Here is a 26,604-nt window from a genome sequence, read left to right as displayed (position 1 = left end):
AACTCACTCTGTAGACCAGGCTGGCCTTGAACTCAGAAATCCGCCTGCCTCTGCCTCCCAAGTGCTGGGATTAAAGGCATGCGCCACCACGCCCGGCTTCCTAACACTCTTTCTTATTCCTTGATGCACTTGTCATCCTAATTTACAGAGGACCCATGCTCAAGAAAGGTAAAAAGGTTTACTCAAAATCACACTGTTGATAAAGGCAGTGCCCCAAGTTCACCCTTCAAAAGCTTGGCCCTCTGCTGAGCCAGCCAGACTAGCCCTCCTATTTAGCCAAACAGTGGGAGAGAAACTGCAGCGGAGCCAGAACTTCAGGAGAACACAGAAGATCTAATGTGTTAGTGTTTAACCAGAGTGCAGTTATGACTGGATATGTGGAAGCTCTTGGGCCTTTTAAACTCTTAAAATAGCACATTGACCTCTCTAGTCACACAGTTGTCTGGTCAAGGTCATCCAGACAAACAGAAACAATAGGATGTGTCTATTTAGAGCCTAGGACTTATTTTGAGGAGTTGGCTCTCGCTGGGCTGGCAGATCTAAAACCAGCAAGCAGGCCCGGGGAAGAACTAGCTGCACTTTAAGTCCTTAGATGGTTGGCTGCCAGAACTCAGCCTTCTTTGGGGAGACCAGCCTTTCCCCTGGGGTTTGGAACCACTCGCAGAGTCAGTCCAGCCCTTGCATGCTTCAGGGTAAGGGCTGAGGGGCAGAGGTGTAAGCACCAAGCTCTAAACCATCCGTGAAGGACCAAACAAGCATTTTCTTCTCCTCCCTGTTCCTAATACTGGAATCAGTTCCTGTGTCTTACATAGCTATGCAGGGCGACCCTGCCTCAAGTAAGCGAACAAACAAATAGGAAAAGGTCTGACAGGTAAGCAGGTGTAAAGACTTTCAACACCGCTGGCCATTAGACGGGTGTGCATGAAAATGAGATGAGCTATCCATTCGCACTTCCCAGAATAGCTAACTTAAAAGTAAGAACAATAGCTGACACTGTGAGGCAGGGAAATGGGTGTGCTCATTCCTGGTGGTGCCAATGGAACGTAGTACGAAATTAAAGAGGTGTTTACCACACCAGCCTGTCGCTGGAGTTGTCAACATCTACTGGGGGAAGCAGAAACAGTCACACAAAACCCTGTGTGCTGCAGGTCCTATGGGAAACAGGAACCCTAACCTCTGAAGATTAACAATAGACTCATTCTCCCTGGTAATCCCACTTCTGTATGAATATTTGGCATAATGGAAATCGTGTACAGACCTTCTTTATGCATTGAAGCTCAAGGCTACTTACTGACAATAGACAGGGGCTGAAGTGACCGCCCCCATCCCGTGTCCTTCAATACATGAATGGATAAACAGAGTAGATACAATAGAAGTATTATCCAGCCTTTGAAAAGGAAGGGAATTCTGGTGCCTGCTACACATGGATGAATCTTAAAGACAGTATATGGCTCTAGTTCTAAGAGCCAGGCTTCTCCACGTGCCCAGACAGAGAGGAGGAGGAACGGAGTGTAGTTACATAGTAGGCACAGGGTCTTAGAGGTCTGCAGAGCTTGGATGATGATAGTGGTTGCTTAGCAACACGATCATTCCTGACACTGCAGAAGTGTTCAAATGTTCGTTATACGTATTTGACAATGTACGCTGGGCTTGGTGGACCAAAATCTCTAGTCTGAGCACTTGTGGGAGGCAGAGGCAGGTAGATCACTGAGTCTGAGCAGAGCCTGGTCTACATAGCAAGCCAGATATATATGTAGTGAGACTCTGTCTCAAAAGAAAAAAAAATCACAATTTAAATATAAATCCATTTAGTTTAGTATATTGATGATGGTAGCAACATTGTTCATAACACCCCAAAACAAAAGCATCCACCAGTGAGTGAAGAGAGTAACATAAGCCGTGGTTTGTATGTCCATGATGAAGTCTTCCTCTGCCGTTAACAAGCAACCAGCTAGAGATGCAGGTTGGGACTTGAATGTACCTTGGGCAGCAGGCTAAATATAGAAACTGGGGCTTAGAAAGCTACATGCCACATGATTCTGTGTCTCAACTCTCTTGATACGAGTTGTCTGGGAATGGCAACATGGTGGTACAGAGGTTGGAGGAACCAAGGAGCTGTGGCCACGGAGCAACCCTGTGTCTTGACTGAGTGGTCAGCACATGAGACCACATGAAGTGAGATTGTGTGAGGCTGCACACTGATGCACAGGTGTGCACACATGGATACACACATGCCCACACACATGTGCATATACACATGCAAGTGTAGTTACAGTTAAGCCTGGACCATGCAGTGTGGAATGTGCTACCGCAGTATAGTATCTTGTGCTCAAAACCCTGGTTGATGGGGATCACTCTGCAAATATCTCTCCCACCCCTTGGGGGTTTGGGTTTGTAAAGCTATGGGCAAGGGCACACCCATTTCCATTGTATTAAACAGTTAGAAGCTTTGGTTCAAGGTATAGTAGCTTCTAGGGACCCACTGCCTTGGGAACCACAGAAGGCTTTGTGTGACAGGCTGGTCCCCAGGGCTGGTTCTGGAGGAAGGGCTTATGTAAATAGGGTTTTGCCAGGCACAGCAAGAACACAGATGGGGGCCAGGGGGGAGAGATCATGAAGGGACTTGGGGAGAGGGGACTGCAGAGCAAGCCCAAATAGATATGCAGAGCAGGGGTATATATAGCTCAGTGACAGCACTTGCCTAGTGTAGGTAAGGCCCCAGGACCCCAGAAACCAGCAAGTGTAGGCATGCACAGCCCAGCCTGGCAAAGCTCCAGAACAAACCACAGCTGTCCCCGAGTGATCATGGGGAATCCTGTTCAGATATCCAAATGTAGAAGTACGAGGTCAATAAGACGATGGTTCTGTATGGACCCGTGCGAACTCCTGTGGGCTGTCAGTTGTCCATACATCATTCACAGTGCCCAACGTGGCTTTACACAGACCCGAATAAATGCCACGTGACTGTTCATAGAATAATGGCAAGAAAAAAGTACCCATACAAGTTACTTGTCTTGTTTTGTTTAGTTGTTAAAAACAAGGTCTCGGGCCAGGTATGGTGGCACACTCCTTTAATCCCAGCACTCAGGAGGCAGAGGCAGGTGGATTTCTAAGTTCAAGGCCAGCCTGGTCTATAAAGTGAGTTCCAGGACAGCCAGGGCTAGACTGAGAAACCCTGTCTCGAATACACCCCTCACCCCCATCCAAAAAAAAAAAAAAAAAAAAGAGAGGAGATGTGTGAGAAAGACTGTCTGAGGCAATGAAGCAGAAGCAGGCTGCATGAGAACCCTGCCTCAATGTGCCTCCCCCTCTTGTGTTTGCTATGTGGGTGGTCCCTCCCATCCCCCATCCCCCCTACCTCCAGATAACTGCATTCTTTTCCCTCACAGGCAATTTTTACACAGAAAACCAAGCGTGTGTCTGACCCACTGGACACGCGATGCTGGCAGGGCTTCCATCTGGAGGATTATCTGATAGGGCAAGCCATTGGCAAGGGCTGCAATGCCGCCGTGTATGAAGCCACCATGCCCACGCTGCCCCTGCACCTGGAAAAGTCCAAACACCTTGGCCTTCTAGGAAAGGACCCAGATGTCGTCCTGAAGGGAGCAGATGGGGAGCAGACTCCAGGGCCCCCCGCCTTTCCCTTTGCCATCAAGATGATGTGGAATATCTCGGTAAGGATGGACCTTCCCTGTTCTGAGCAGACACTTCTCAAAGAGATCCAGTTATTGGGGACTGGGGGAGACTTTCACAGGCTTTCCACAGAAAGCCTATGGGGTTAGGCTTCTACTGTTTTATGTGAGAGTCTGATGCTGGTGGTCTCTGATTGTAACACGTCCACCATCTATCAAGGACTCAGGTCCCATGGCAGATTTGGATTCAGTCAGGGTGGACCTTGAGCATCTGATTTCTTCAAAAGTTCTGATAGTGCCCAGATTTCTGTTCTGTGAACTACTCTGAGCAGGAACGGCCTAAAACACCAGTTTCTGAGCTGACGCTTATTTCGTGTGAGGTCAGCCATAAAACCATTCACTCCTCCTTCCATGACCGGCTTCCCTGGCCAGGGAGGAGCCATGGTCTTCTCTATACCCCAGCATGATCCCAGGCTGACTGTCCCCTCCCTGTGGTCAGTTTTGAGCTGGTGGTGATAAAAGACATCCCTGGTGGCAGGCAGCTTGGGCTCTGAAATCTTGGCCTCTGTTCGTTCCCAGGGCCACTTGACTACCCAGAGCTCCAGGTACAGCAAGCATGCTCCAAGTGGTACCTTCCACCGGTTTCCAGGAGTAGCTGGTTTGGGCGTGCCACTTTAGAGGTGTTTATCTCACTTTGATGGTCAAAGCCAGATCTAGGTCGCAACCGTCTTGGTTCAGATCCCACAGGTCTGTTTAATCACACGTGCCCTGTGGCTGTGTTTCAGGCAGGTTCCTCCAGCGAAGCCATCTTAAGCAAAATGAGCCAGGAGCTGGTCCCGGCCAGCCGCGTGGCTTTGGATGGAGAGTATGGAGCCGTTACTTACAGGTGAGCACTCTGCCCACCAAGCAATCAAGAGCTCTTTGAGAACAAACGCATCATTTGTCTCCCCAGCATTCAGCACCACATCTACTACGCTGCATGGTGATGTCCTGGAAGGATTTTCCATTTGTGGATAAGTTAAACTTGTCTCACACTGGCTAATAATGATGTGGATGGCTGGGCGAGGAGTGAACACCATCCAGAGGCCCAGTTCAGAAGGCTGGGCATTGTCCTAATTCTGGCAAAGCAGTGCGTGGGTGTAGCGCCACCTAGTGGTAAGCCTGTGTGAATATGGCGCCACCTCGTGGTTCACGCGCACTGTCTCCATGGGCCGGAACACTTGACAGTGGCCGAGAGCCTGAAGTGCAAACTCCTGTAGCACTGACCCTTTTACTTGTTTCCATGACTCTCTTAGCGACCTGGCCTTCGGTCCTGTGTGTCTGTCCGATCTTTCCAGGTTTCTCTGGTTGACAGTTGGTTCTGTATTCTACCCCTGGTGCCTGTGCCAAGAAGTGCTGCTGGGTCTCCAGAGAAACAACCCCCTCCTCCCCCCAGAACACTTGGCCTCTGTCCAGAAGCCTTGGACCCTGTTCCTTGCTGCCTCTCCCATCTCAGGTCTCGCCTTGCCTGTCTGTACCCTCCCCACTCCCAAAAGCCCACACTGCCTTCCTCAGAAGCCCGAGCTCTGGCTGTCTGCAGTGCCCAGGCTGCTCTCTCTGCACACTGCAGACAGACCTAGCTCAGACCAAACCTCCCATCTCCCCACACTGCCTCGGAGCTCCTATGACACCTGCTGGGGTGCCAGCCTCCTGCTGAGGTCCTGACACTCCCTGTCACCATTGACCCGGGACAAGGACAATGCTACATAGTGCAGAGACCTATTCTTATGACACAGAGGGGCAATACAGGAACACACATGAACTAGGTCCACAGGGCCCCAGGACAGGGCAGGCATCCTCCAGAACTTGACTCATCACTGGGCACTCCTCCGTTCTCCTCTGCACCACCCTTAGCACTGGTGTCTCCTCCCTGTGGCTCTTCTGGTCCTGCAGGCCTTTGCTTCCAGTCTCCTTCCCTGTGTCCCCTAAGAGAAGTGACCTCCCTGCCTGTTTCTTTTCCTAGCAGCCATCCGGATCTCAGATGGACCCATGAGCACTCTGACCTTGGTTCCTAATGCCCGCTTTGGGTCCAGTCAGCTTTGGCTGAAGGACAGAGCCACCCTATGCACAATGTTAACCACCCCGTTTCTGTGGGGGCCCTGGCTGTGGGGCATCTTGCAGGAGTGAACAAGGGCCACAAGGTGGCAGCACTACAGCAAACTGCATCAGTGTTGGGGACTCATTTGGGAAAGGGGATGCTAGTCCCTGTGATGGGGGAGATGACTTGGGCTGGGTCCCTGTCCTCAGAGAGCTAAAAGAATTACTCCTGCGTTGGATTTCAAAACGGTGACTCCGCTCTATTCATAGTTCCAGCATTGTAGCTAATGCCTGGCTCTCTGCATGACCATAGTAAATGCTAATAGTGCATCAGTGTTGCTGAGTCCCTTTGCTGCTGAGCATGACTGTGGTGCTCTGTGTGTATTAACCGCCTCACACAGATCATAGCACGACTATAGTCACACAGAGCGTCGCTGTCTTACTCCACATTTCCCACTCTGCCCTGAACTCAGAGGCAATGAGTAGCATTGCCCAAGGACTGAGCGTGGCAGCCTCCAGGGTCTCTGAGCCACTGTGCCCACCACGTGAGATGGATAGAGGGGCCATCGAATGGGAGAAGTCACCCCTGTTGGGGTGCGATAGCTGGAACAGGGCAGATGTGCAGTGGATATGGTAACTCTGTCTGAATGGGTGCCTGTGGAGGTGGCCTTAGCTCGTCTGCCCAGCACTTGTCTCTGATGTTGGCCCCATCTGCTGTTCCATTTGCCTGAACAGAAGATCCAGAGACGGTCTCAAGCAGCTTGCCCCGCACCCCAACATCATCCGGGTTTTCCGCGCCTTTACTTCATCTGTGCCCCTCCTGCCGGGGGCCCTGGCTGACTATCCCGATATGCTGCCCCCACACTACTACCCAGAGGGCCTGGGCCACGGTCGCACACTGTTCCTCGTTATGAAGAAGTAAGTGGTGGTGCTCGAGTGGGGGCGGGGGAGGAAGGATCGTGCAGCAGCTTCTCCCGTCTGATGGGAGCCGGTCTGTGCTTGGAGCCCGGGGAGGAACAAAGCACGCAGAGGTGAGGGCTGTGTGGGAGAGAGCTGTGCTAGAGTGAATGATAGGTCATCTCATCTTCCAGAATGTGTTCTTGGCGCCTTGGTAGCTCCCCCCTCTATGGCGTCCTCTTTCAGTGCCAACTAACTTCAGAGACATCTGAGGAGTTGGGGATTGGCACCGTCATGGCTTCTGAAATTTGGAGTCAGGGTGGGTGAGATCTGAAAGGATGCCTGGGAATAAAGATAGGAGAAGCTCCAGAAGAGGAAAGGCCCAGTCCTCGCAGGGAGTGAGGCCATGGAAATTGTGATCCCCAGACAGTCTGTCCCCTCCTGCCAGCTACCCCTGCACCCTGCGCCAGTACCTTGAAGAGCAGACTCCCAATTCTCGCCTGGCTACCATGATGACCTTGCAGTTGCTGGAGGGCGTGGATCATCTGGTTCAGCAGGGCATTGCCCATCGGGACCTCAAGTCCGACAACATCCTTGTGGAGTGGGACTCAGGTAGATGCTGGCCAGAGCCACAGTGCTCCAGACGCACCCAGAGTGCTCCAGGGAGGGGGGGTTAGAGACCCTGAGGGCAGGGTGTGTGCGTACATGTGACATGCACATGTCAAGGCCAGAGGTTGGGGCCTGGCCCCTGACTCCTTCTCTCTCCCTTATGTTTTTAGAAAGGGTCATTCACTGAGCCTGGCACTCACTGTTTCAGTAAGACTAGCTGGTCACTGAGCCCCTGGGATCTCTCTCCATCGCCCTAGTGCTGAGGTTATAGCTTTGACATGGGTGGTGGAGATTCAAGTAGGTCCTCATCACTCTAACCACTGAGCCATCTCCCCAGCCCTTTGAATATTCTATACTGCCTTCTTTAGCTCTACTTCAAGAGAGGACTCCCCCCCATCTTATGGGTGAGATAGGTAACAGCCCTCTTATAGTTCCTGGGGTCTTCTCTGTGGCCCCCTTGCAGAACAATACCGTTCATCCTGTAGTTCTTGAACCTGTACAAGGAAGGCAGATAGATTGTTGCTCAGTGAAAGCTGCCCACACAAACCCCCAGCTTCTCCATCACTGGCAGCATGTAATGAGAAGCCGCCTGCCTGAGGATGTTCTAGAGGAGTTGCAGGGCTGGAGAGATGGCTCAGTGGTTAACTGCTCGCCTGTCTTCTTGATGTCCTGAGTTTGGTTCCCAGCACCCAAGTGGAAACTCACAGCTGCCTCTAACTCCAGTCCCAGGAGATCTGACACCCTCTTCTGGCCTCCCCGGGCACCAACACACACACTAGACAGACACATGCACATAGATAAAAATAAAATCTTTTTTTTTTTTTTCCGAGAGCTGAGGACTGAACCCAGGGCCTTGTGCTTGCTAGGCAAGCGCTCTACCACTGAGCTAAATCCCCAACCCAAAACAAACCTTTTTAAAAATTAATTAAATGTGTCAGCCGGGCATGGTGGCACATGCCTTTAATCCCAGCACTCAGGAGGCAGAGGCAGGTGGATTTCTGAGTTCGAGGCCAGCCTGGTTTACAAAGTGAGTTCTAGGACAGCCAGGACTATACAGAGAAACCCTGTCTCGAAAAAACAAAAAAACAAAACAAAACAAAACAAAACAAAATTAAATGTGTCACTATAAGGCTTTTTCAAGGAACTCCATGAACCTTTATCTCTCAAGGTCCATTTGTTAGATTATTAGCATTACAAACTCAAACGTAAGACTCGTAGAGTATAAAGTCCCTTGGGGACCACTTAGCCAAGGGTGAGGTCCTTCTGTCTCTGGGTTGTATCTATTCTAGTTCATCCTTATCTTGGTGGTGGCATCTGGAGGGGATCTGGGAGGGGCTGTCAGGAGTACTGGCAGACTGAGCCTCTGAGCTCGGCCACCTCTCTGCAGATGGCTGCCCCTGGCTGGTGATTTCGGACTTTGGCTGCTGCCTGGCTGACCAGCATATTGGCCTGCGGCTGCCTTTCAACAGCTCCAGTGTGGATCGTGGTGGCAATGGCTCCTTGATGGCCCCAGAGGTGAGTCCTGCCTGCTGTGTTTGTGTCCTGCCAGCAGGGAGCGTTTCCTGAGTGTTCCCAATAAGCGAAGCTTCCCTCCCTGCTGCCCCCACTTTCATTGGGCTGACCTGAGGTTCCTGGGAGGTTTGTCTGCATCAACTGGGTGGCTGTGGCAGATGCCTCAGGGCTTCATGCCTCCTGGAGGGATCTGACCTCTCTCTTTCTGCTTCCTGCAGGTGTCCACAGCCCATTCCGGCCCCTGTGTGGTAATTGACTACAGCAAAGCCGATACCTGGGCTGTGGGGGCCATCGCCTATGAAATCTTTGGGCTTGCCAATCCCTTCTATGGCCAAGGCAGTGCCCACCTTGAGAGCCGCAGCTACCAGGAAGCTCAGCTGCCCGAGATGCCCAAGTCGGTGCCTCCAGAGGCAAGACGGCTGGTGAGGTCACTGCTCCAGCGAGAGGCCAGCAAGGTGAGGCTGTTCCCAAGCTCTGGCCTCTGGGTGAGGGCCTCTGCTCATGTCTGAGTCACGGCTAAGTTTAGGCAAGCTCTACAGTGTTAAACAGAGCCTGTCATATACAGGCAAAGGCCAGCTACAGAACAGGGTAGGTTTGAGAAGAAACAGGAGCAGGAAGCTGGCCAGTTAGCCCTGAATCAGAGGCCTAGCATCGTAGCCTCTGGGTCCTTTTGGGTCCCTTTGACTCCCTGTTCACAGGGCTTTGGCATGCTGGGCCACGTCACCCGTGCTTCCTAGTCCTCTTGGCTTTGGCTATGTTAGAGTTGCTTAGAAGGATGGGCTGGTGAGATGGCTCAGCAGGTAAAGGGGCTTGCCACACCTGACAACCCGAGTTCAAAACCTGGGAGCCACATGAAGGCAAAAGGAGAGAGCTGACCCCACCAAGTTATCCTCTGAGAACCACACACACACATACACACACATACACACACATACACACATGCACAGCGCGCACACCCACACACACCGGACAGATCCAACAAGAATGAAAAACCCTTAGGCCCAGCCGGCAAGATAGCTCGGTGGATAAAGACTTGCTGCTGAGTTTGATCCCCACGGCCCACAGGAAGGAGAGAGCTAACTCCTGCAGCCTGCCACCCCCTAGATAAACAAGTGTAACTACAATATTTTGTTTAAAGGAAACTGGCTTGGAAAGAAAAGGATGTTTTTGAGAAACACGTAGCAAAGATGCAGCAATGGAAGGAATGATGCTCTCATCCCAGCAAGAGCCCGGAGGCCAGTCTGCCTGAGCCAAACTTGGCAATGGCAGGTCTGGTTCCGGTGGCTCCTTAGAAAACCCTGAGATAGGCCTGGCCTCAGCCTGTTGTTCTGCAGCCTCCTCACCCCTCACTGTTCACACCCCACTGTTCATACCCCTCACTGTTCACACTCACTGCTCACACCCCTCACTGTTCACTGTTCACACTCTATTGACACCCCTCACTGTTCACACCCCTCACTGCTCACACTCACTAGTCACACCTCTCAATGTTCATACTCCTGTTTACACTCTCACGATTCACACCCCTCACTGTCCACTCTCTTCACATCCTACTGTTCACACCTCTCAGTTTATACACCTCGCTCTTCACACTCACTGTTCACACCCCTTGCTCTTCACACTCACTGTTCACACCCTCACCTCCTCATAGCAGCTACTCAGCAACTACATCAGGTGCAAAGGCCTTTTGTATGGGTCCCCTTCATGACAGAGGTGTCCCAGTGAAACTGACATGGGCAAGGTCCTGGGCTTGTTTAAGGGGTAGCTGAGGGAAGATAGGAGGAAAAGTCAAATTGGGCAGGCCTGAGGTGGCACTCCCTCGGCCGCACACTGTGGGCTACGTGCTTTGTGCGGGCATTCTGACGGCACCTTCCCTTGCTTTGCAGAGACCGTCTGCGCGCTTAGCTGCAAACGTGCTGCACTTAAGCCTCTGGGGCGAGCATCTTCTAGCCCTGAAGAACCTGAAATTGGATAAGATGATCGCCTGGCTCCTGCAGCAGTCAGCAGCCACTCTGCTGGCTGACAGGCTGAGAGAGAAGAGCTGCGTGGAGACAAAGCTGCAGATGCTGTTTCTGGCTAACCTGGAATGCGAGGCTCTCTGCCAGGCGGCCCTCCTCCTCTCCTCCTGGAGGGCAGCCCCATGATGGCTCTGGGCTGCACTGTTACTAAAAACTGACTGAGGGGCATCTGTGTCGTGATGTCATGATGGTGTACGAAGGCTGAAGGAGGTGGCTCGGCTGGGTGGGCAGGAGTCAGGGGACAAGCTGGAGTGGAGGAGGGACTGGTTAGCCAGAGGAAGCCTTGGGCTCAGCAAATGGGAAGAACAGCCTTGAACAGTTCAGGAGGGAGAGAGGCACTACCTGTGTCCATCCAGTTAGGCTCTTGGGCAGAATTAAGTCATCAGGCCAGACCAGAAGTTGGTAAGCTGTAGAGGGCCAGGCAGGGAATGAAGTAGTTGTAATGACTAACTTATCTCTAAGGCAAATAACAAGCAAGCTCTGCGAGGCGACACTGAACTTTGCTTGTCGTCAATAAGTTCTGTTCATTTTTAGCCGGGCGTGGTGGCGCACGCCTTTAATCCCAGCACTCGGGAGGCAAAGGCAGGCGGATTTCTGAGTTCGAGGCCAGCCTGGTCTACAGAGTGTGTTCCAGGACAGCCAGGACTGCACAGAGAAACTCTCTCTCGAAAAAAAAAAGTTCTGTTCATTTTTTTCCAATCACATAGAAATGCAAAAAACTAGTTTAGTTTGTAAGCGGCAACCAGCATGGCTCCCAGTCAAATTTACCAGTTCCTGGGCTAAATGCATTTTTTTTTTTTTTTTTTTTGGTTAACTCTTTAAAGACGCGAGCATTAAAGACAGTCTCCATGCCAAAGACTTGTGCACACTGGAGCCAAGTGTTCTCCCACCAGGGGAAAGCCACTCTCATCTGCTGACCAGGAAGCACTTACCACTCCCGCTGCCCTCAGTCTCCAGATGGCTGTGCTGGTGAATGTGGACAGGCTGAAGGGGTTAGACCCATCCTACCTGTCACCGAGACCCAAGACAAGGCAGTGGCTGGCAGTTTGTGATCCCGGTCCCTCAAGCCAGGAATGGGCTTTATGACAGAGGTGGCCAGTGTTGCCTGGCATGTGCCCTCTAGGCTGAGGGCAACGCTGTGTTCATGACCATCCTCCTATGGCAGGGTCTGCAGAGCCTGGGAATGCGTCCCTCAGAGCCGCTGAGCTGCAGCAGGCATTCGGTGTGGTGTGGGAGCTGGGCGATTTGTCTTTGGTCAGCATTCCTTACAGGAGCCACGGAATAGTAAATGCGAGCTTGCAGCATAGAGCAGAGCATAGTATGCTAAACTGATGGTCTGGCATTAGGAATGAGTCTCATGCCCTAACAGAGAGATAGTTCACAGTTTAACATGTGGTTGTTAAGAAACAGATATGGGGCTGGAGAGATGGCTCAGCGGTAAAGAGCACTGATTGCTCTTCCAGAGGTCCTGAGTTCAATTCCCAGCAACCACATGGTGGCTCACAACCATCTGTCATGGGATCCGATGCCCTCTTCTGGTGTGTCTGAAGATAGTGACAGTGTACCCATATAAATAAAATAAATAAATCTTTAAAAAAAAAAAAAAAAAAAAAAAAAAGAACACAGATGTGGCTGGGCTGTGGTGGCTCATGTACATGCCTTTGACCCCAGCATGTAGAAGGAAGATCTCTCAAGAGTTCAAGGCCAGCCTGGTCTATGGAGTTCGTTCCAAGACAGTCAGGGCCACACAGAGAAACTTTGTCTTGAAACAAAACAAAAACAAAGGAACAAAAAGAACACAGATAGGACCTAGAGCCAGTGAACAGTGACACGGGTTTTTTTTATTTTATTTTATGCATATCGTGTTTTGTCTGCACAGACGATGTATCACTTGAATGCCTGGTCACTGGGAGGCCACAAAAGGGCATCGGACCTCTTCAGACTAGCATTACAGACGGTGTGAGCTGCCATGTGGGTGCTGGGACTTGAACCTGGGTCCTCTGCAGCGCTCTTAGCCTAGTCACCTTTCCAGTCCCTCTCGGGTCTCTTCAGCAGCAATTCTTAGGCCATCTGTCAGTCTAGTTTCCACTGTGTGATCCCCACCACCCTGAGGAGAGCTGAGAGGCACGGAGGCTCTGGCACGGTGTCCCTAGGCAGCAGCCCTGCCATCGTCCGTGTCATGGGGTCAGGTGACAGGTGAGGGCAGTGGTTCTCTTTATTTTAGAAATGGGGGCGGCTGCACATACGAAAATTGCCACAGAGTGATTCAAACTTGGAAAACTTATAGAAAAAAAAATGTTCCCTGCCCCCCACCCCATAGTCCTCGCCCTCTGAGGTAAGGCTGCGCCATTTTCCCATGGCCTTTACAAAACAAAACAGAACCCGACCTATCCATTCGTGATGGCCTTGGCCGTGCTATGTGGATCCCAGGTTCTGGCTCAGTCAGACTTCTCCTTCTCCTTCATGTGCAAGAAGACGATGCTGAAGATGAAGAGCCCGGCCATCATGGAGAAGGCACTGGCATAGTAGGGGTAGGCCGAGGGGATGAAGCGCTCATACTGCGTGTGCTGGAGTGGCCTCACTGACACCTGTAATGGGACAGAGGTGACAGGCCCTGGTGGCTGGGAGGCCTAAGGGCGACACCTACTGGCCAGAAACAGGACTGCCCCTCGCTTACCTGGGTGGAAGAGTACAGGTGGGTGTAGCCTAGCCGGTTGTGATCCACTTTAAACTGGAACACACCATACACGTCAGGCAGCTTGAACTGGACACTGTACCTGCCACCTGGGGAAGAAGCAACATCAAAACTAGGAGGGTTTCCCAGGGGGAAGTGTGTCCTGAGGCAGGCACCGGTGACAGCTGAGTGGCTTTCTCTGGCAGGAGTCACACACACCTTTCCTCTTTAGGAAGGTCCTCACGAAGGGGTCGATACGCACGAACTCCAGCTGGATGTCATCACCATCAAAGGGGACCCATTTGCCATTGGAGAGCTGTTCTATCACGATGCTATACTCCTGAGAGGAGAGGCAGGGTCAGGACTGCCCTTAATGCCCACCCCAGACGTGGCAGGGACTCCAGGAGGCCCGCAGTCAGTGAGCATGGCTGACCACTCCTCACAGGGACAATAGCTGGAGCACCTCTGCCTTCCCTGGGCCTGAGGTCCTTAGTGCGGCACTGAAGAGTGAGCGAGCAGGTTGCCTCCTCCCCTCCAGCCTGCAACATCCAACCCAAAGCTCCAACTGCAATGTCACTGCCCCGCCAGGTAGACAGAACAGGCCCTCCCTCCACTGCTGTGTAGCCACCAGGGCTTCAGTTAGCACCAAAGACCACTCCACATCTCTGCTGACCCCAGGGACAGATTGGAGCACACGGTCATTCTCTGGGCGCCCCTAAAGCATCTCTGCTGAGCCACCCTGATGTTAGGACCTGTCCTCCCTAGGACCTCTTACCACCAAGTCGGTGACAGTGTAGGCATTGGGTGGAGCCATCTCGCCCACCCGGTGATGGGACACAGGCCCCACTCGAAGGACACCCTCCTCCTTGAACACCCAGCGAGAGAGGGCCACAGCTAGTTCATAGTTGCCTGTCTGAGAATACCTGGAGAGGGAGAGGAGAGGCTGCAGCCCACTTCCTGCTGGTGCCAGCAGGCCAGCACACACTACCACACTCCATGCCATGGCATTACCTCTGCGCACCGGGTGTGGCCTTCTGCACTGCTGAGTTGAAGAAAGCATCGCTGAAGAAATCCAGAGAGCCACTGAAGATGACCCGGGCGTTGTTCCTGGCCTGGAGCCCGGCGATCAGCAGAGTGTTCCTCCCCACCGCATGGGGGTACTGTGAACAGAACGGGGCGGTCACCTGGGCAACACCAGAGTACCGGCAAAGCCACCACAGCAAGTGGACAGCAGGCTGGACCCAGCTGGACACCGACATGGCTCTGCCTCCACGCCCACCTGACAGAGGACCTCGGATCCCACTGTTTCCACCACTGTCCCTGTCCCAGCACCTCTGCACCAAGGTCAGCATGGCCCATGGCTTCGTGTATGTGACGTGTATGTGTGTGTGACACGTGCGTGTGTCTGACATGTCAGTGTCAGCGTACGGAGCCTCCTGAGGCTCTTACCTGGGTGATGGGCTTATCTGGGAAGAAGGAGTAAGAGGTTGAAGAGCCTGTTAGGATGTCCAAAACCAAGGGGTTGTCAGGGTCTGCCACCATTCTGCAAGGAGGAGAGAGCTGCCTAGCACTGAGCAGGAAGTGGCTCCTCTAGGTAATTTCCAGAGTAGCTCTTCCCTTTCTCATTTGCTCATCATCCACCCATCCATCCACAGACACGGTCTCACTAGCCAGGCTAGCATGGAGGCCCCAATCCCCCTGCTGCAGCCTCCTAAGTAGCATCCGGCCAGGAAGGATCCTTTCTCAATAGCCAAGCCCTTGGGCTCCTCATTTACAGTAAGACTCACTGCCATCACCCAGGGAACGGACATTCTCAACCCTAAATTTGGCTTGATGTCCACAAAAGCAAGTGGCCCTTGTCCCTCTGGGTCTCGCGGGCGGGTCCCCTGCACACTCACCCAACTCCTCGGAAGAGAATGGGGTTCAGAGATGACTTGCCAACAATGGTTGGGGCCTTCAGCAAGTTCTCAGTGTCAGCCACAATGAGTGTATGCTGCGAAGGGGACAGACAAGGCAACAGTCAGGAAGAGGGTCCTGGCCAGGGAGCCCTGGCATCTTCCAGCTTGTCACTATGAAAAGCTGAGCTTTGCTGGGAGTTCCAGATATCTGAAGGGACAAGCCTGCTTACCTGGCCAAGGTCTGAGACATCATAGTTGTGGTGGTCGATGACAGCTGTTTTTTCTTCATCAAATTCAATCCCACACTCACTGCCCAGCTCCCGAAGAGGGTCACCTGCACAGATCCAAGAGGTTGCCTGGCTGAGCCCTGGTTGGCAGGCCACAGGCCGTGGCTTCACACCTCACCCTCAACGGGTCAGCCACGGTGCCCTGAGCCTTCAGCAGGCAGGCCACCACCTCCAGGGCTTGGATGAGTACTGGGGCTAAACGACAGCCACCCCTCCTGACATAAAGATGTAACAACTTGGTTCTACCTACACCCTCTTAGCACACTTGGCAAAGCCACAGCCAATGCTGGCTTCGACAGGCCTGAGCTTACCTGTCCTCACTACCCCACCAAGGGACCCACTGAGATGAAAGTCTATCACTGCTGCAAACAGGCCCTGAGCTGTCTGCTGCTGGGGCTGAGGGACCAGTGCATGAACTAAGGATACAATTCTCGCCTACTGCTGTACAACTTTGGAACTTTCAAAACCAGAATCCAAAACTACCTCCACCCACCACCTCTCTGATTTCCTCGTTCCCCATAGTGGGTTGGTCTGATGCTGCTTGAATTCTAACACCAAATTTTGGTTCCTCAGGATGTGGTTGCCCCCAATGAACAGATCCTCAGGTACTCAAGTGATTCCATGTGAACTTTCTCGACAAGTGCACTGGTCAGTAAAAGGCTAGAGCCTGGGACTGGGCAGGTGAGGGAGGAAGGAGAACTGGAGGTTTGAGTGAGGGGTCTGCAGGCAGTGAGACAGAGGAGGAAGAAGCCTCCATGGACCAGAACCACATGGGCAAGAGAAGCAGCAAGTAACAAGGGAGGTACAGCGGGGAAAAGGTAGCCCTGCCCAGTCCAGGCTACGTCGTGTAAATAAAACACCTGGACTGTGTGTCTTTTATACGGGCTTTTATACTACACCCATCAGGGTCCCAGGGCCACATAAACCTGCTTCTCCCTCACTGCCTCCCTGGCCAGTGCCACGCTGGCATCTCCTGTATGCCAAGCTCTCTGAGCTCTATGGAGAACCAGTGCAAAGTCTTGCAACTTCCTAGGTCAGACTTACCGATATCAGAGCTGGCAGCCACCAAAACGCTGCCGCCACCGTCAATGAAGGCACTGATGGTCTCCACGTTGATGTTGCCCCCAAAATCTGCAAGAAGGCCCCGGACACAGTGACTACAGGCACCCTGTCCCCCTCTGACACCTGCATGGAAGTGAGAAACCCCCTCCAGGGAAGCCAGGGCTCCCAAAATGAGAGGGTGAGTGAATTCACCACATCTGTTACATGGCACAAAGCCACGTGCTCGAAGCAATGCCCTGGCACTCAGATGCAATTACCAAACGCATCCTGGTCGCATCTGTTGAAGTCACAGCATACATTCCAAGCCACACCTATTCACTCAAAAAAAAAAAACGCTCAACAGCCCCACCCACACTTCACAGTGCTGCTGTTCAAATGCTCAGAGGCCCGAACATCTGCAGCCTTCGCCATCGCTGGCACCATGCCTGGGCCACCTTCCAGCAGGCTATCAATGTCACTCCACCTAAGCTGTTTGAGGAAGTACCGCAGAATCCAGAGACAACACTCACTTGACCGTAAGGCTCACTGGCCTAACACTAACGGCTTCCTTATTCCCATTATCCACAGCAGAACCATTCAGTGCTTTAAACATCATCCAAAGGGCTTGCTGGTCCCCAGCATTTGACGGCTGAGGTTTTGGCCAGTTCACTTAGTGACTGACCACTGCTGCCACCAAACTAGCACCAGGCGTGGCTTGCTGAGCTCTAGGGTCTCTCCAGAGTGAGTCCAGTGTTGAACCTAAGTCCACTCCCTTGCAAAGTATTTCCTATGGGTTGGGAACAAAGAGAGGGACAACGAGGGAAGGGAGACACTGCGCTCAGGTTAATGAGGAGAGCCTTTGTCCAGTGACACATGCGAAGACAGAAGGGTTAGGCGGGCAGCAGCATGGCAGAAGAGGGCACAGGCAGAGTGAACAACAGTGTCAAGTCTGCCAGGTAGGGTGAGCTACAGGGCTGGACTGGAGGCCAGGAGTGAGGTGAGGTAGCCAGTTATCGGAGGGCTGGGACTGGTGGAAGCCACAGGAGCATTCTGAGCCGGAGAACAACACGACTTCCTTGGTCCCAAGGTGGAGCTGGGTACAGGTAGCATGTGGGTCAGAAGGTACTGTGCCAGGCTGTGAAAGCATCCTAAACCAGGAGTAGGTGCTGGGGCACCAGGGGAGGGGCTGAGGGATTGGCACTTTAGACAGGTGGCAGAACCCACTCCTGTGTGAACTACAGAATCCAAAGTAGCTGCCAGGGAACTGAAAGGCCATCCAACAATCAACTGAACGAAGGAATGCCAGGGACATCTTACCCCAGACGGGGACAGCCTGGGCCAAAGATGAAACGGGAAAACTATCTAGCACATTCACCGAAACAGCAAGGCAAGAGAAACGGCCAGGGCTGAGAGACGGCTCAGTGACTAAGCACATGGGCTGCTCTTCCAGAGGACCAGGGTTCAACTCCCAGCACCCACACAGCAGCTCACAACTGTCTGCAGTTCCAGTCCCAAGGGATCCACCACCCTCTTCTGGCCTCCGAAAGCATCAGGCATACACATGGTGGGACATAAATGCTGGGCAAATACCCATGCAAAACAAAACAAAACAAAAACACCAAACAAATAAATACATAAGAAATTGTCAGGCTGGAGAGACAGCTCAGCGGTTAAAAGGACTGGCTGCTCTTCCAGAGGACCTGGGTTCAATTCCTAGCACGTCTTATAACTCCCGTTCCAGATCAGACACCCTCACAGACATACATGCAATCAAAACAGCGATATATGTAAAACAAAAATAAGTAAGTTATATTTTTTAAAAATGTGTTTAAAAAATTGCCAAAGGAACTGGATAGCTAGTCAGGTGAAGACATCTGAAGAGGCTAAAGCTATGGGAAGGGCAAGCCTCTCAGCAAGATGAAAATATGAGACTCTCGTGTCATCTACCCTCAGGGGGACACCAGACTCTCAAGGCCCAAGGGAGTTAAGAACACTTCTCCAAATACACACACGGAAGAGAGAGCCAAAGTTCAGCTCAGTAGATCTTCTTAACAGAAATGTCCAGTGATGGACTGAGCTGCCGTGTAAGACAGAAATAGTTAAGTATAAGTTAGAGATAGCCACTCCATTCAGTAGTCTCTGAGGGCTGGTGAGGTGGCTTAACAGGCAGCGAGGGGTCAGTCACTGGGTTCAAATCTCCAGTAAGGGCTGGGAATGACAAGTAGTGCCTATAACCCAAGCATTAGGAGGCAGAGACTGATCCTGAGAACTCACTGGCCACCCTGCTTAATCAAAATGGCAAGGTTCAGGTTCATCGACCCTGTCTTAAGGGAGTACAGAGTGTGACAGAGTAGGTGACCGGATTCTACATGTCCACAGAAGTGTGCACAAACATAAATTGCATACATGACACCACCACCAATACCAACTAGCCTTGTGTTAGCTAAACACATCCATCATGGGTATGTATCTATTTGTATTCTTAGGATTCGCCACCTGCAGAATGACTTTTTACAACAATCTATGTTAATAATGTAACAATTCTTTGTACATAAGCAAGTCAAATCAAGGGCTTCTTTATCAGGACCTTTGTTAGACAAAACCCCTTCTCCAAAAGCGAAGTGTCTACGGTGTCATTTGATACTCTATCCTTAGCTGTATCTGTTTGACAGATGAAATTTCCACGGCCCAGGCTGTTAATTAACATTCTCCTATACTATTACTTCGCATCTCACCCCAAGACCCGGACCATGCCCAGGAACATGAAGGCAACCGTCTCCTGAGCCCTCTAATCCCAGTGCTGGGGGTGACGCGCGCCCTTACCTTCCACCGACGGGGAAAAGATGATAAGGTTGTCATAGAGGAACTCCCCGTACTTAATGAGGGACAAGCTGGGGTCATCTGCGGTCTTGAAGGTGAGCTCAAAGCCCCGGTCTGGAGGGAAAGAAACCGGGGAACCCGGTCAGGAGAGGAATCCCTGCTGCAGCCCTCGGAGGGGGCCGCCGTCTCCGCCCCGACCCGGGCCGGGCCATGCCCTCGGCGCGGCGCTCACCCTTCAGGCTGCGGAAGAACAGCGAGTGCGTGTCCCGCACGTTCAGGTTGTCCAGCAGCACGAGGGTGCGGGGGCCGCTGGCGCAGACGCAGCCGAGCGAGGCCAGCAGCAGCCCGCAGAGGGACCAGGCGCGGACGGCGAGGCGGGGATCCATCTTCATCCTGCAGAAGCCGAGGCCAGCACCCGGGCACCGGAAGCGTCCCTCGCGGCCGCCCAATGGCCGCTCGCAGCGGCGGAGCACCACCTGGAAGCGGTCCGGGTACTCCGCGGTCCCGCGGCCCACGCCGCTGGGGGGACGGACCGAGAAGCAGGGAACGCCGCCGGAAGTGCCCTCCCGGAGGCCGAGTCTCTGTACCTTATTGGCGAAACGCACGCGAGGCTCCGCCTCCAATGTGGAAAAGAGCCAATCCAAGAGAGACAGCTCCGTAGCTGCTGCCAATCAACAAAGCCGGGAGCCCTCTGCCTCCGCCCAGGCCAGCTCCCGCCACGGCTCTCAAACTCTCCTCCAGCCGCTCTAGGTTTCCCGTTTCCTAGGCTGCCGGGCTTTACCCTTGCCCCCAGGACGCAGTTGTCATTACTCGGACCAGCTAGGGGTCACTTCCTCGACTGTCACTAGTCTAACGGGCTCTGGAGCAAAGAGGTGGGGAAATAGGCTCTGGCCAGGCCCGAAACAGTGGATGGCCAAGGGACAGGTTAGTGATCAAAAGGCTCTTCACAACCGGGATTGGTGGCTCGAACTTTTAATTCCAGCACTCGAGTGGGAGGCAGAGGCAGATCTTTGTGACTTCGAGGCCAGCCTGGTCCACATCGTGAGTCCAGGCCTGCCGGGGTCACATATCGAGAGCTGGGGGGTGTTTTATAAAACAACGGGATAATGCGACGGGAGAGAGCCACTTGGCGACAGACCTAGTGTAAAGACGATTTATCGTCGGAGGAAGGGAAGGGGACCTGGGACGGGGTAGAGACAGAAAGGGAGAACAGAGAACAATAAAGAAGAGGGAGAGAGCCGGGCGGTGGTGGTGCATGCCTTTAATCCCAGCACTTGGGAGGCAGAGGCAGGTGGATTTCAGAGTTCCAGGACAGCCAGGGCTATACAGAGAAACCCTGTCTCGAAAAAAAAAAAAAAAAAAAAAAAAAAGAAGAAGAAGAAGAAGGAGGAGGAGGAAGAGGAGGAGGAGGAGGAGAGAAGAGGCCATCTGAGAACATGTGGGGAGGGAGTGGAGAGGAGAGAGAATAGGAGATGGAGGGAGAGTCCTTATACCGAGGGGGTAGTCCTTATATGCCTGGCTCGTACCTGGCAGGCGGCTACCCAAGCTGCTGCGTGGAGCCTAGGGGAATTGTAAGCCAACATGGGGTGCCAGCAAGGTCCATCCAACATCATGACATATGTCCCCAACTCAGGCACACACAATAAAGGGGGGGGGAGTGTGCTTGGGTGATTTGGGACATAAGGGGAGGTACTTGGTGGCTGGAGACACTTGCTGCCAAGCCTGATGACATAGATTCAATCCCTGGGGCCACATGGCAGAGGGAAGGAACTGACTTCCACAGGTTACCATCCAACCTCCACATGCACACCACAGCACATATGCCCCCACAAAAAAGTTTATATATATGTATATGTGTATATATGTATATATATGCACACGCATATGTACATATACATACACACGCAGGCTGGAGAGAGCTCGATTGGCAGAGTTATACACACACACATATGTACATACACACACACACAGGCTGGAGAGAGCTCGATTGGCAGAGTCCTTGAGAAATGATACCTGAGGTTGCCCTCTGATCTATACACACGCACACACAGACACACACTACAAACCAGGCCATTTCTGCCTCAGCAAGACATGGTTCTGTTTGTACAGTCACTTGTGCTGGTGACAGAACCCCTGGAGCTGCTGCAAGCAGTGACCAGTCTCTCTACAGGACAACAGGGCAGGCCCCAGGAAGCATCGGAGGGTTGGGAAAGGGCGCTTATTCCAAAAGGCAGTTTATTGGGCAGCTTACTGGAAAGCACCTTCTCTGGGCTGCTGTCCAGCCAAGGGTAGGCTAGGCACAGCAGCTGACTCCAGGTCTCTATCTGTGTCCACCGTGTGTCACAGATTCCCTTGGAAGGGGCCAATCACAGAGGCCCAAATCTTAAGTCACCAAGATGTTGAGTTTCGTCCGTGTGGCTGGCAGCTTCTGTGCTCCATATGAGGATGCCTGGGGAGGTTGGTGGGCATCTGAGCGCGTGGAGGTAGACCCACACTGGCTAGTGTAGGCTCGGTGGCAGGCAAGTAAGTGGGGACATTGACTCCTGTGAACAGCTGAAGCAGGCCTCTCTCTGAGAAGCGTAGTCCAACTTCCACAAAGCTCAGGCCCTGGGCCAAAGGGAGTTCTCTAGGGAACAGGGAAGGGAACGTGTCTTCCCAGGGATAATATCCTCTTGGGCTTGGGGACACCGTGGAGTAGGAGAGAAGAGGCCTAGTTGGGGCTTTGCAGAGAGGACTCAGAAGTTTCTAGAAACTTGAAGGCAGTTGGCAGCAGGCAGCTGGATCACAGAGGCTCACCACCGAAGCTGTTTTTGCTTTTTTTACGCTTGGCTTTGGAGAAGGGGATGTCAAGGGACTCCAGGCGGAAGGGCCGGGGCTGGGGCATTTCAGGGGTCTGGGTGGGCGGCAGGGCGGAGTTGTTGCTCAGAGACGAATTGAGCCCCGGTGGTGAGTTGTGATACGCTACGGAGAAGAAGCAGCACCAATGAGCTGGGACAGCACCACATGTGGAAAGCAGAGGGTCTGGCAATACCTACCTGCCTGAGGCCCTGGCTCTGCAGCTGGGACCCCTATAAGGATGCTCTGCTGGGACCTCAGACCCAGACCTAGTGTCACTTCTGAGTCCAAAGTGTCTAGAGTAGGGAATCAGAGATTTAAAGCCTCTCACTGAGGCTTCAGCCTGGTGCCTAAGGCAGAGAAGCCTGCGCACAAAGAACAGTCCAGCATCTCCTACCAGTGTCAGCTCTTAAGCCTCAGATTCCTCATCTGTTACGTGGGCACAGTGGCAGCCCCTCAGTGACTTCACTGGCCTTTTGTCTCCTACCCAACTTCACTCACTCTGTCTCCTGTTTCAGTTTAGAATGTTCAAAAAATTTAACGTCAGTTTTATAAAGACTTACTTTTCATGAAATAGATATTTTGCCTGAATGTATGTCTATGTACTATGTGTGCACTGTGCCTACAGAGACCAGAATAGGGCATCATCAGATCCCCTGAAACAGAAGTTACAGAGGGCTGCAAGTTGCCATAGTGCTGAGCCGTCCCTCCAGCCCTAAGGTTTGCTTCTAATGAATATTTTACCAGAAGCCCCGTGGGTTCTGTTTTTCCAAAATTCTGTTACATTCATTCATGTGTTTGTTTCACAATGCCTATAAGTGGTTAGGGAACAACCTGTGGGGATTGGCTCACTTTCTTTCTCCACATGGGACCTGGGGAATCAAACTCAGGTCCTCAGGCTTGGTGGCAAGCACCTTTATCCTGTGAACCATTCCACCAGCTCTGGTTTTAGTTTTAAGAGAAGAGTGAAGTGATTTTCCAATTCTTGGAACTGATTTGCTCTGGGGACCTTTCTGCTCCCTTGACATAGTTTCCTTTGGGGAAAGCTACCATAACAGATTCCAAGGAAGCCTGACGTGTGTACCCCCACGCAAGGGCCTGTTCGTGTGTCCAAGGCAGACAGGAGACTCCGTGCTGAGGTTAATTTTTAAAAACTTTAGATTTGTTGTGTGTGTATGAGTGTTTTTGTCCGCACGTATGTATGTAAACAACGTGTGCAAAATGTCCAAGGAGGTCATAAGAGGACACTGCATCCCCTGGAACAGGAGTGATGGATGGTGATGAGCCACCATGTAGGCGCTGAGAACTGAACCGGGGTCCTCTTAACCAATTAACCACTGAGTCAACTCTTGGCCCCTGTGAAGGTTAACCTTATCAACTTGATTGTATTAAGGGCCATGCAACGAACATCTCTGGGTGTGTCTGGGTGGGTGGGTAGGTTCCGGAGTTGAGTAGTCTATGGGATACCTGCCTGCCTGAGGCCCTTGCTCTGCAGCTGGGACCTCTCTAAGGATGCTCTGCTGGGATCTCAAGCCTAGATCTAGTATCACTTCTGAGTCCAAAGGGACGACTCAGAAATGATACTATCCTTCTTCATATTGCAAATGAAGAAGGGCGTAACATGGTGTAATAGGCTAGAGGCCTGGATGGATCAGAAAAGTAAAGTGGGGAAACCCATATTAAAAGCTTACTGGTTTCCATGGTTACCATGGTGGCCACCGTGTTGTAAGCAGCTAAGCAGGCCCCTACTGCCATGGTCCTCCCCCTTGGTCTCTCACACAAAGGAGAAGCTGTAGGACCAAATCGATCTCTCAATCTTCTTTTGAGACAGGCTCTCACATAACTGGCCTCAAACTCTCTCTGTAACCAAAAGTGACCTTGGACTTCTCAGCCCCTTGCTTCCACTCCCCAAGAGCTGGGATTACAGGCAAGCAGCATCCCAGCCCGTTTTATACAGCGCTGGGAATTAAACCCATGGCCTGGAACATGCCAGGCAAGCACTCTACCAACTGAGCCACGTCCCGGCACTCCTTTAAGGAGCTTTTCTCAGGTATTTATCATAGCAGTAAACAGGGACCACCACAATGACCTATTATGTGGCCCCATTTCTCCTCTCTTCCCCTGTAATCCTGAGAAGTGGAGGCCATGTCCCTTACTTCATAATGGAGGAAGCCAAGGCTTACGTGGGGAAGGCTTTCGTGCCTGAATCCCAAATCATCCCCATGGCATATTTCCCAGTAGGTGTGGAGGAGGGGAAGCCCCAGCGGGCAGGACACTCACTGAGGCTCTTCATGGGGTCCGTGCTGAGGATCTGGCTGGCCCGCTTGGAGCGGAAGTAGTTGCTAGCGATATTCTCACTGTCACTTCGGCTGAGCATCAGCTTATACCTGTCTTCCTCCTGCTGAGATTTCAGAACCTCGTGAGGGACAGCCACTATGGGCCGCCCCTGGAGCTTGTGGGAATGGGTGGCACCATTTGGTGCTGGACATCTCTTGGGGTCACTTCCATGGCTTCTGGGGTGAGGACCCAGGCAGCTTGGGGCAGGGAAGTCACTGCCTCCCCACCCCTTCCCTGAGATGGGAGGTATATGTGCCATCCTACAGCTTCACCAGAGGCAAGGGTGACAGAACTACATGGCCCCAATCCCTCCATATACACACAATGCAAAAACAAAACAACAACAAAAACTCCACTGCCAGCTATTTGTGGCCAATACTTCTTCCCTTTCTCTCCTGGGAAGATTCTTTTCTTCCTTCCTTCCTTTTTTTTTTTTTTTTTNTGAGACAGGGTTTCTCTGTGTAGCCCTGGCTGTCCTGACTCACTCTGTAGACCAGGCTGGCCTCGAACTCAGAAATCCGCCTTCCTCTGCCTCCCAAGTGCTGGGATTAAAGGCGTGCGCCACCCCCCCCACCCCCCCCACCCCCCGGCTTGGAGATTCTTTTTCAAACTGGCTCCCACGAGTTTGATTTCCTCAGTCTGGATCTTTTACACTGGGTAGCTATTTCTTCCCATTCAGGTGGGACAGAAGTCCCAGGCACAGATGTAGGACCCGGGCTAGCACTAACCACAGAGTTACATCTTTCTGAATGTTGGAAGCTGTCCAAGAGTAGGCACGTGACCAGGCAGAGCCAATCTCAGTCTCCCACGAGCTCTGATGTAAGGATGGCTTAAGGCAGCGGTTCTCAACCTCCCTAAAGCTGGGACCCTTGGATACAGTTCCACATGGTGTGGTGACCCCCCCCAACTAAATTGTTTTTATTGCTACTCTGCCACTGTAATTTTGCTACTGTTGTGAATAATACTGTAAATACCAATATGCAGGGTATCTGATATGAAAGCCCTGTGACAGGGTCACTCAAAGCCCAAAGGGCCTCCACCTCACCGGCTTTGTGGCTGCAAGTAGCTATAACCATGCCCTGGAAAGAAAGCCTGAAGCTGGCCAGCTCAGAGGCAGAGATCCAGGGCAAAGCGGGACGCAGAGCCCCGATGGAGGCCCTAGATCCAGCCATGCCTGAACCTGATTCATCTGTGTGGATCAGCGAGGTCTCCATTTTGTATTGACTGCATCTATCACTTGGAAGTAAGTGTGTTCTGATGTCGCCTCTCTGAAGTCCCAGGCTAAAGGTGCTTTAAAGCTTTTTCTTCCTTAGGAAGTTAAGCCACTGAGATAAATGCAGCCTTAGGCCAGCACGAGACACTGTAGGCAGTCACTATGAACTGCCCTAGTGGGTGTTTCGTTGGAATAGACTCTCCCTTTGTAATTTTTGAATGCAGGACTTCCGGGTCCCAGTGCCTGACATAGTGGTGGAAACAGGTCCAGGCTCAGTTCCTGGCTTTTGTCCCCAGGCAAGATAAAGCAGCCTGACCCACTTTGTGGGCACCTCCACCCCCACCCCACCTTCTGTTCCAACCCTCATGCCTTACCATGTGTGGCTCGCCACTGTCTACTGCAGAGGTTTTTCGAGCTGGCTTGTTCTGTGTCCCAGTTGGAACTGCTACGAGAAAACAGAAACTGAGAAGCCAGAAGAAAGGTGCCTGAGGGGCAGGCCTGCCTGCACTCCAGGCAGGCCTGGCTGGAGGCAGCAAACAAGGGACACTTCCCAGCCTAGCCAAGGGAAGACGACTAGAGGACTCAGCTATAGGAAGGGATGCCGCTGCTCCCTGCTGGACACCAGGTTAGGACTGGGGGGAGACTCCTGCTCATGAGAAACGGAGCTGGCTGGAGTTTTAGTTGGAGGATTGGCAGCTACGGCTACCCATCAATTCTGGGATGGAGGTATGAATGGACACGGACCAGAAAGAGGG

At 52.4% G+C, this 26,604-nt stretch overlaps 3 protein-coding genes across 6 annotated transcripts in view; 1 reads left to right on the top strand and 2 right to left on the bottom strand.

Annotated features, from left to right (window-relative positions):
• Pink1 (PTEN induced kinase 1) overlaps positions 1 to 11,346 on the top strand; it is a 13,381-nt gene extending 2,035 nt beyond the window's left edge. Inside the window, exons 2-8 of the mRNA XM_021200165.2 lie at positions 3,390 to 3,674; positions 4,418 to 4,518; positions 6,444 to 6,626; positions 7,054 to 7,217; positions 8,602 to 8,729; positions 8,945 to 9,181; positions 10,613 to 11,346. Coding sequence (XP_021055824.1) covers positions 3,390 to 3,674; positions 4,418 to 4,518; positions 6,444 to 6,626; positions 7,054 to 7,217; positions 8,602 to 8,729; positions 8,945 to 9,181; positions 10,613 to 10,870 — 1,356 coding nt within the window. The 3' untranslated portion in view covers positions 10,871 to 11,346. The remainder of the gene's footprint in view (positions 1 to 3,389; positions 3,675 to 4,417; positions 4,519 to 6,443; positions 6,627 to 7,053; positions 7,218 to 8,601; positions 8,730 to 8,944; positions 9,182 to 10,612) is intronic.
• A 1,212-nt stretch (positions 11,347 to 12,558) lies between these two features.
• Positions 12,559 to 19,992, bottom strand: Ddost (dolichyl-diphosphooligosaccharide--protein glycosyltransferase non-catalytic subunit). Its single transcript, XM_021199779.2, has 11 exons — positions 19,697 to 19,992; positions 19,468 to 19,578; positions 16,648 to 16,734; positions 15,547 to 15,650; positions 15,317 to 15,411; positions 14,868 to 14,961; positions 14,430 to 14,578; positions 14,194 to 14,341; positions 13,638 to 13,758; positions 13,422 to 13,528; positions 12,559 to 13,332 (listed from the first exon to the last, which is right to left on the bottom strand). The coding sequence occupies exons 1-11, from the start codon at positions 19,854 to 19,856 to the stop codon at positions 13,183 to 13,185; spliced, it is 1,326 nt and encodes a 441-aa protein (XP_021055438.1). The 5' UTR covers positions 19,857 to 19,992; the 3' UTR covers positions 12,559 to 13,182.
• Positions 19,993 to 21,658: 1,666 nt separating this feature from the next.
• Positions 21,659 to 26,604, bottom strand: part of Kif17 (kinesin family member 17) — a 38,438-nt gene continuing 33,492 nt past the window's right edge. For 2 of the 4 annotated variants that reach the window (XM_029539962.1, XM_029539964.1), the window contains exons 13-15: positions 26,224 to 26,294; positions 24,580 to 24,700; positions 21,879 to 22,425 (exon numbers count right to left, since the gene is read on the bottom strand). In XM_029539962.1, coding sequence (XP_029395822.1) covers positions 22,247 to 22,425; positions 24,580 to 24,700; positions 26,224 to 26,294 — 371 coding nt within the window. In that variant the 3' untranslated portion in view covers positions 21,879 to 22,246. Of the gene's footprint in view, positions 22,426 to 24,579; positions 24,701 to 26,223; positions 26,295 to 26,604 lie in introns of all 4 variants that reach the window. The other 2 variants (XM_021200622.2, XM_029539963.1) reach the window with 2 other exon arrangements.

This window comes from Mus pahari, chromosome 6 (genome assembly GCF_900095145.1).
Source record: "Mus pahari chromosome 6, PAHARI_EIJ_v1.1, whole genome shotgun sequence".
NCBI lineage: Eukaryota > Metazoa > Chordata > Mammalia > Rodentia > Muridae > Mus > Mus pahari.
This window is presented reverse-complemented; position numbering and strand designations above follow the sequence as displayed.

What these genes read in the sequence shown, in the direction of transcription:
- Ddost (XM_021199779.2), bottom strand. Translation starts at nt 19,856, where the DNA reads ATGAAGATGGATCCCCGCCTCGCCGTCCGCGCCTGGTCCCTCTGCGGG. An exon ending in ATTCTCTTCCGAGGAGTTGG is followed by an intron (nt 14,962 to 15,316) that starts GTGAGTGTGCAG and finishes TCCTCCTTGCAG; the next exon opens with AATGGTGGCAGACCCTGACA. An exon ending in ACACTGTCACCGACTTGGTG is followed by an intron (nt 13,759 to 14,193) that starts GTAAGAGGTCCT and finishes CTCTCCTCTCAG; the next exon opens with GAGTATAGCATCGTGATAGA.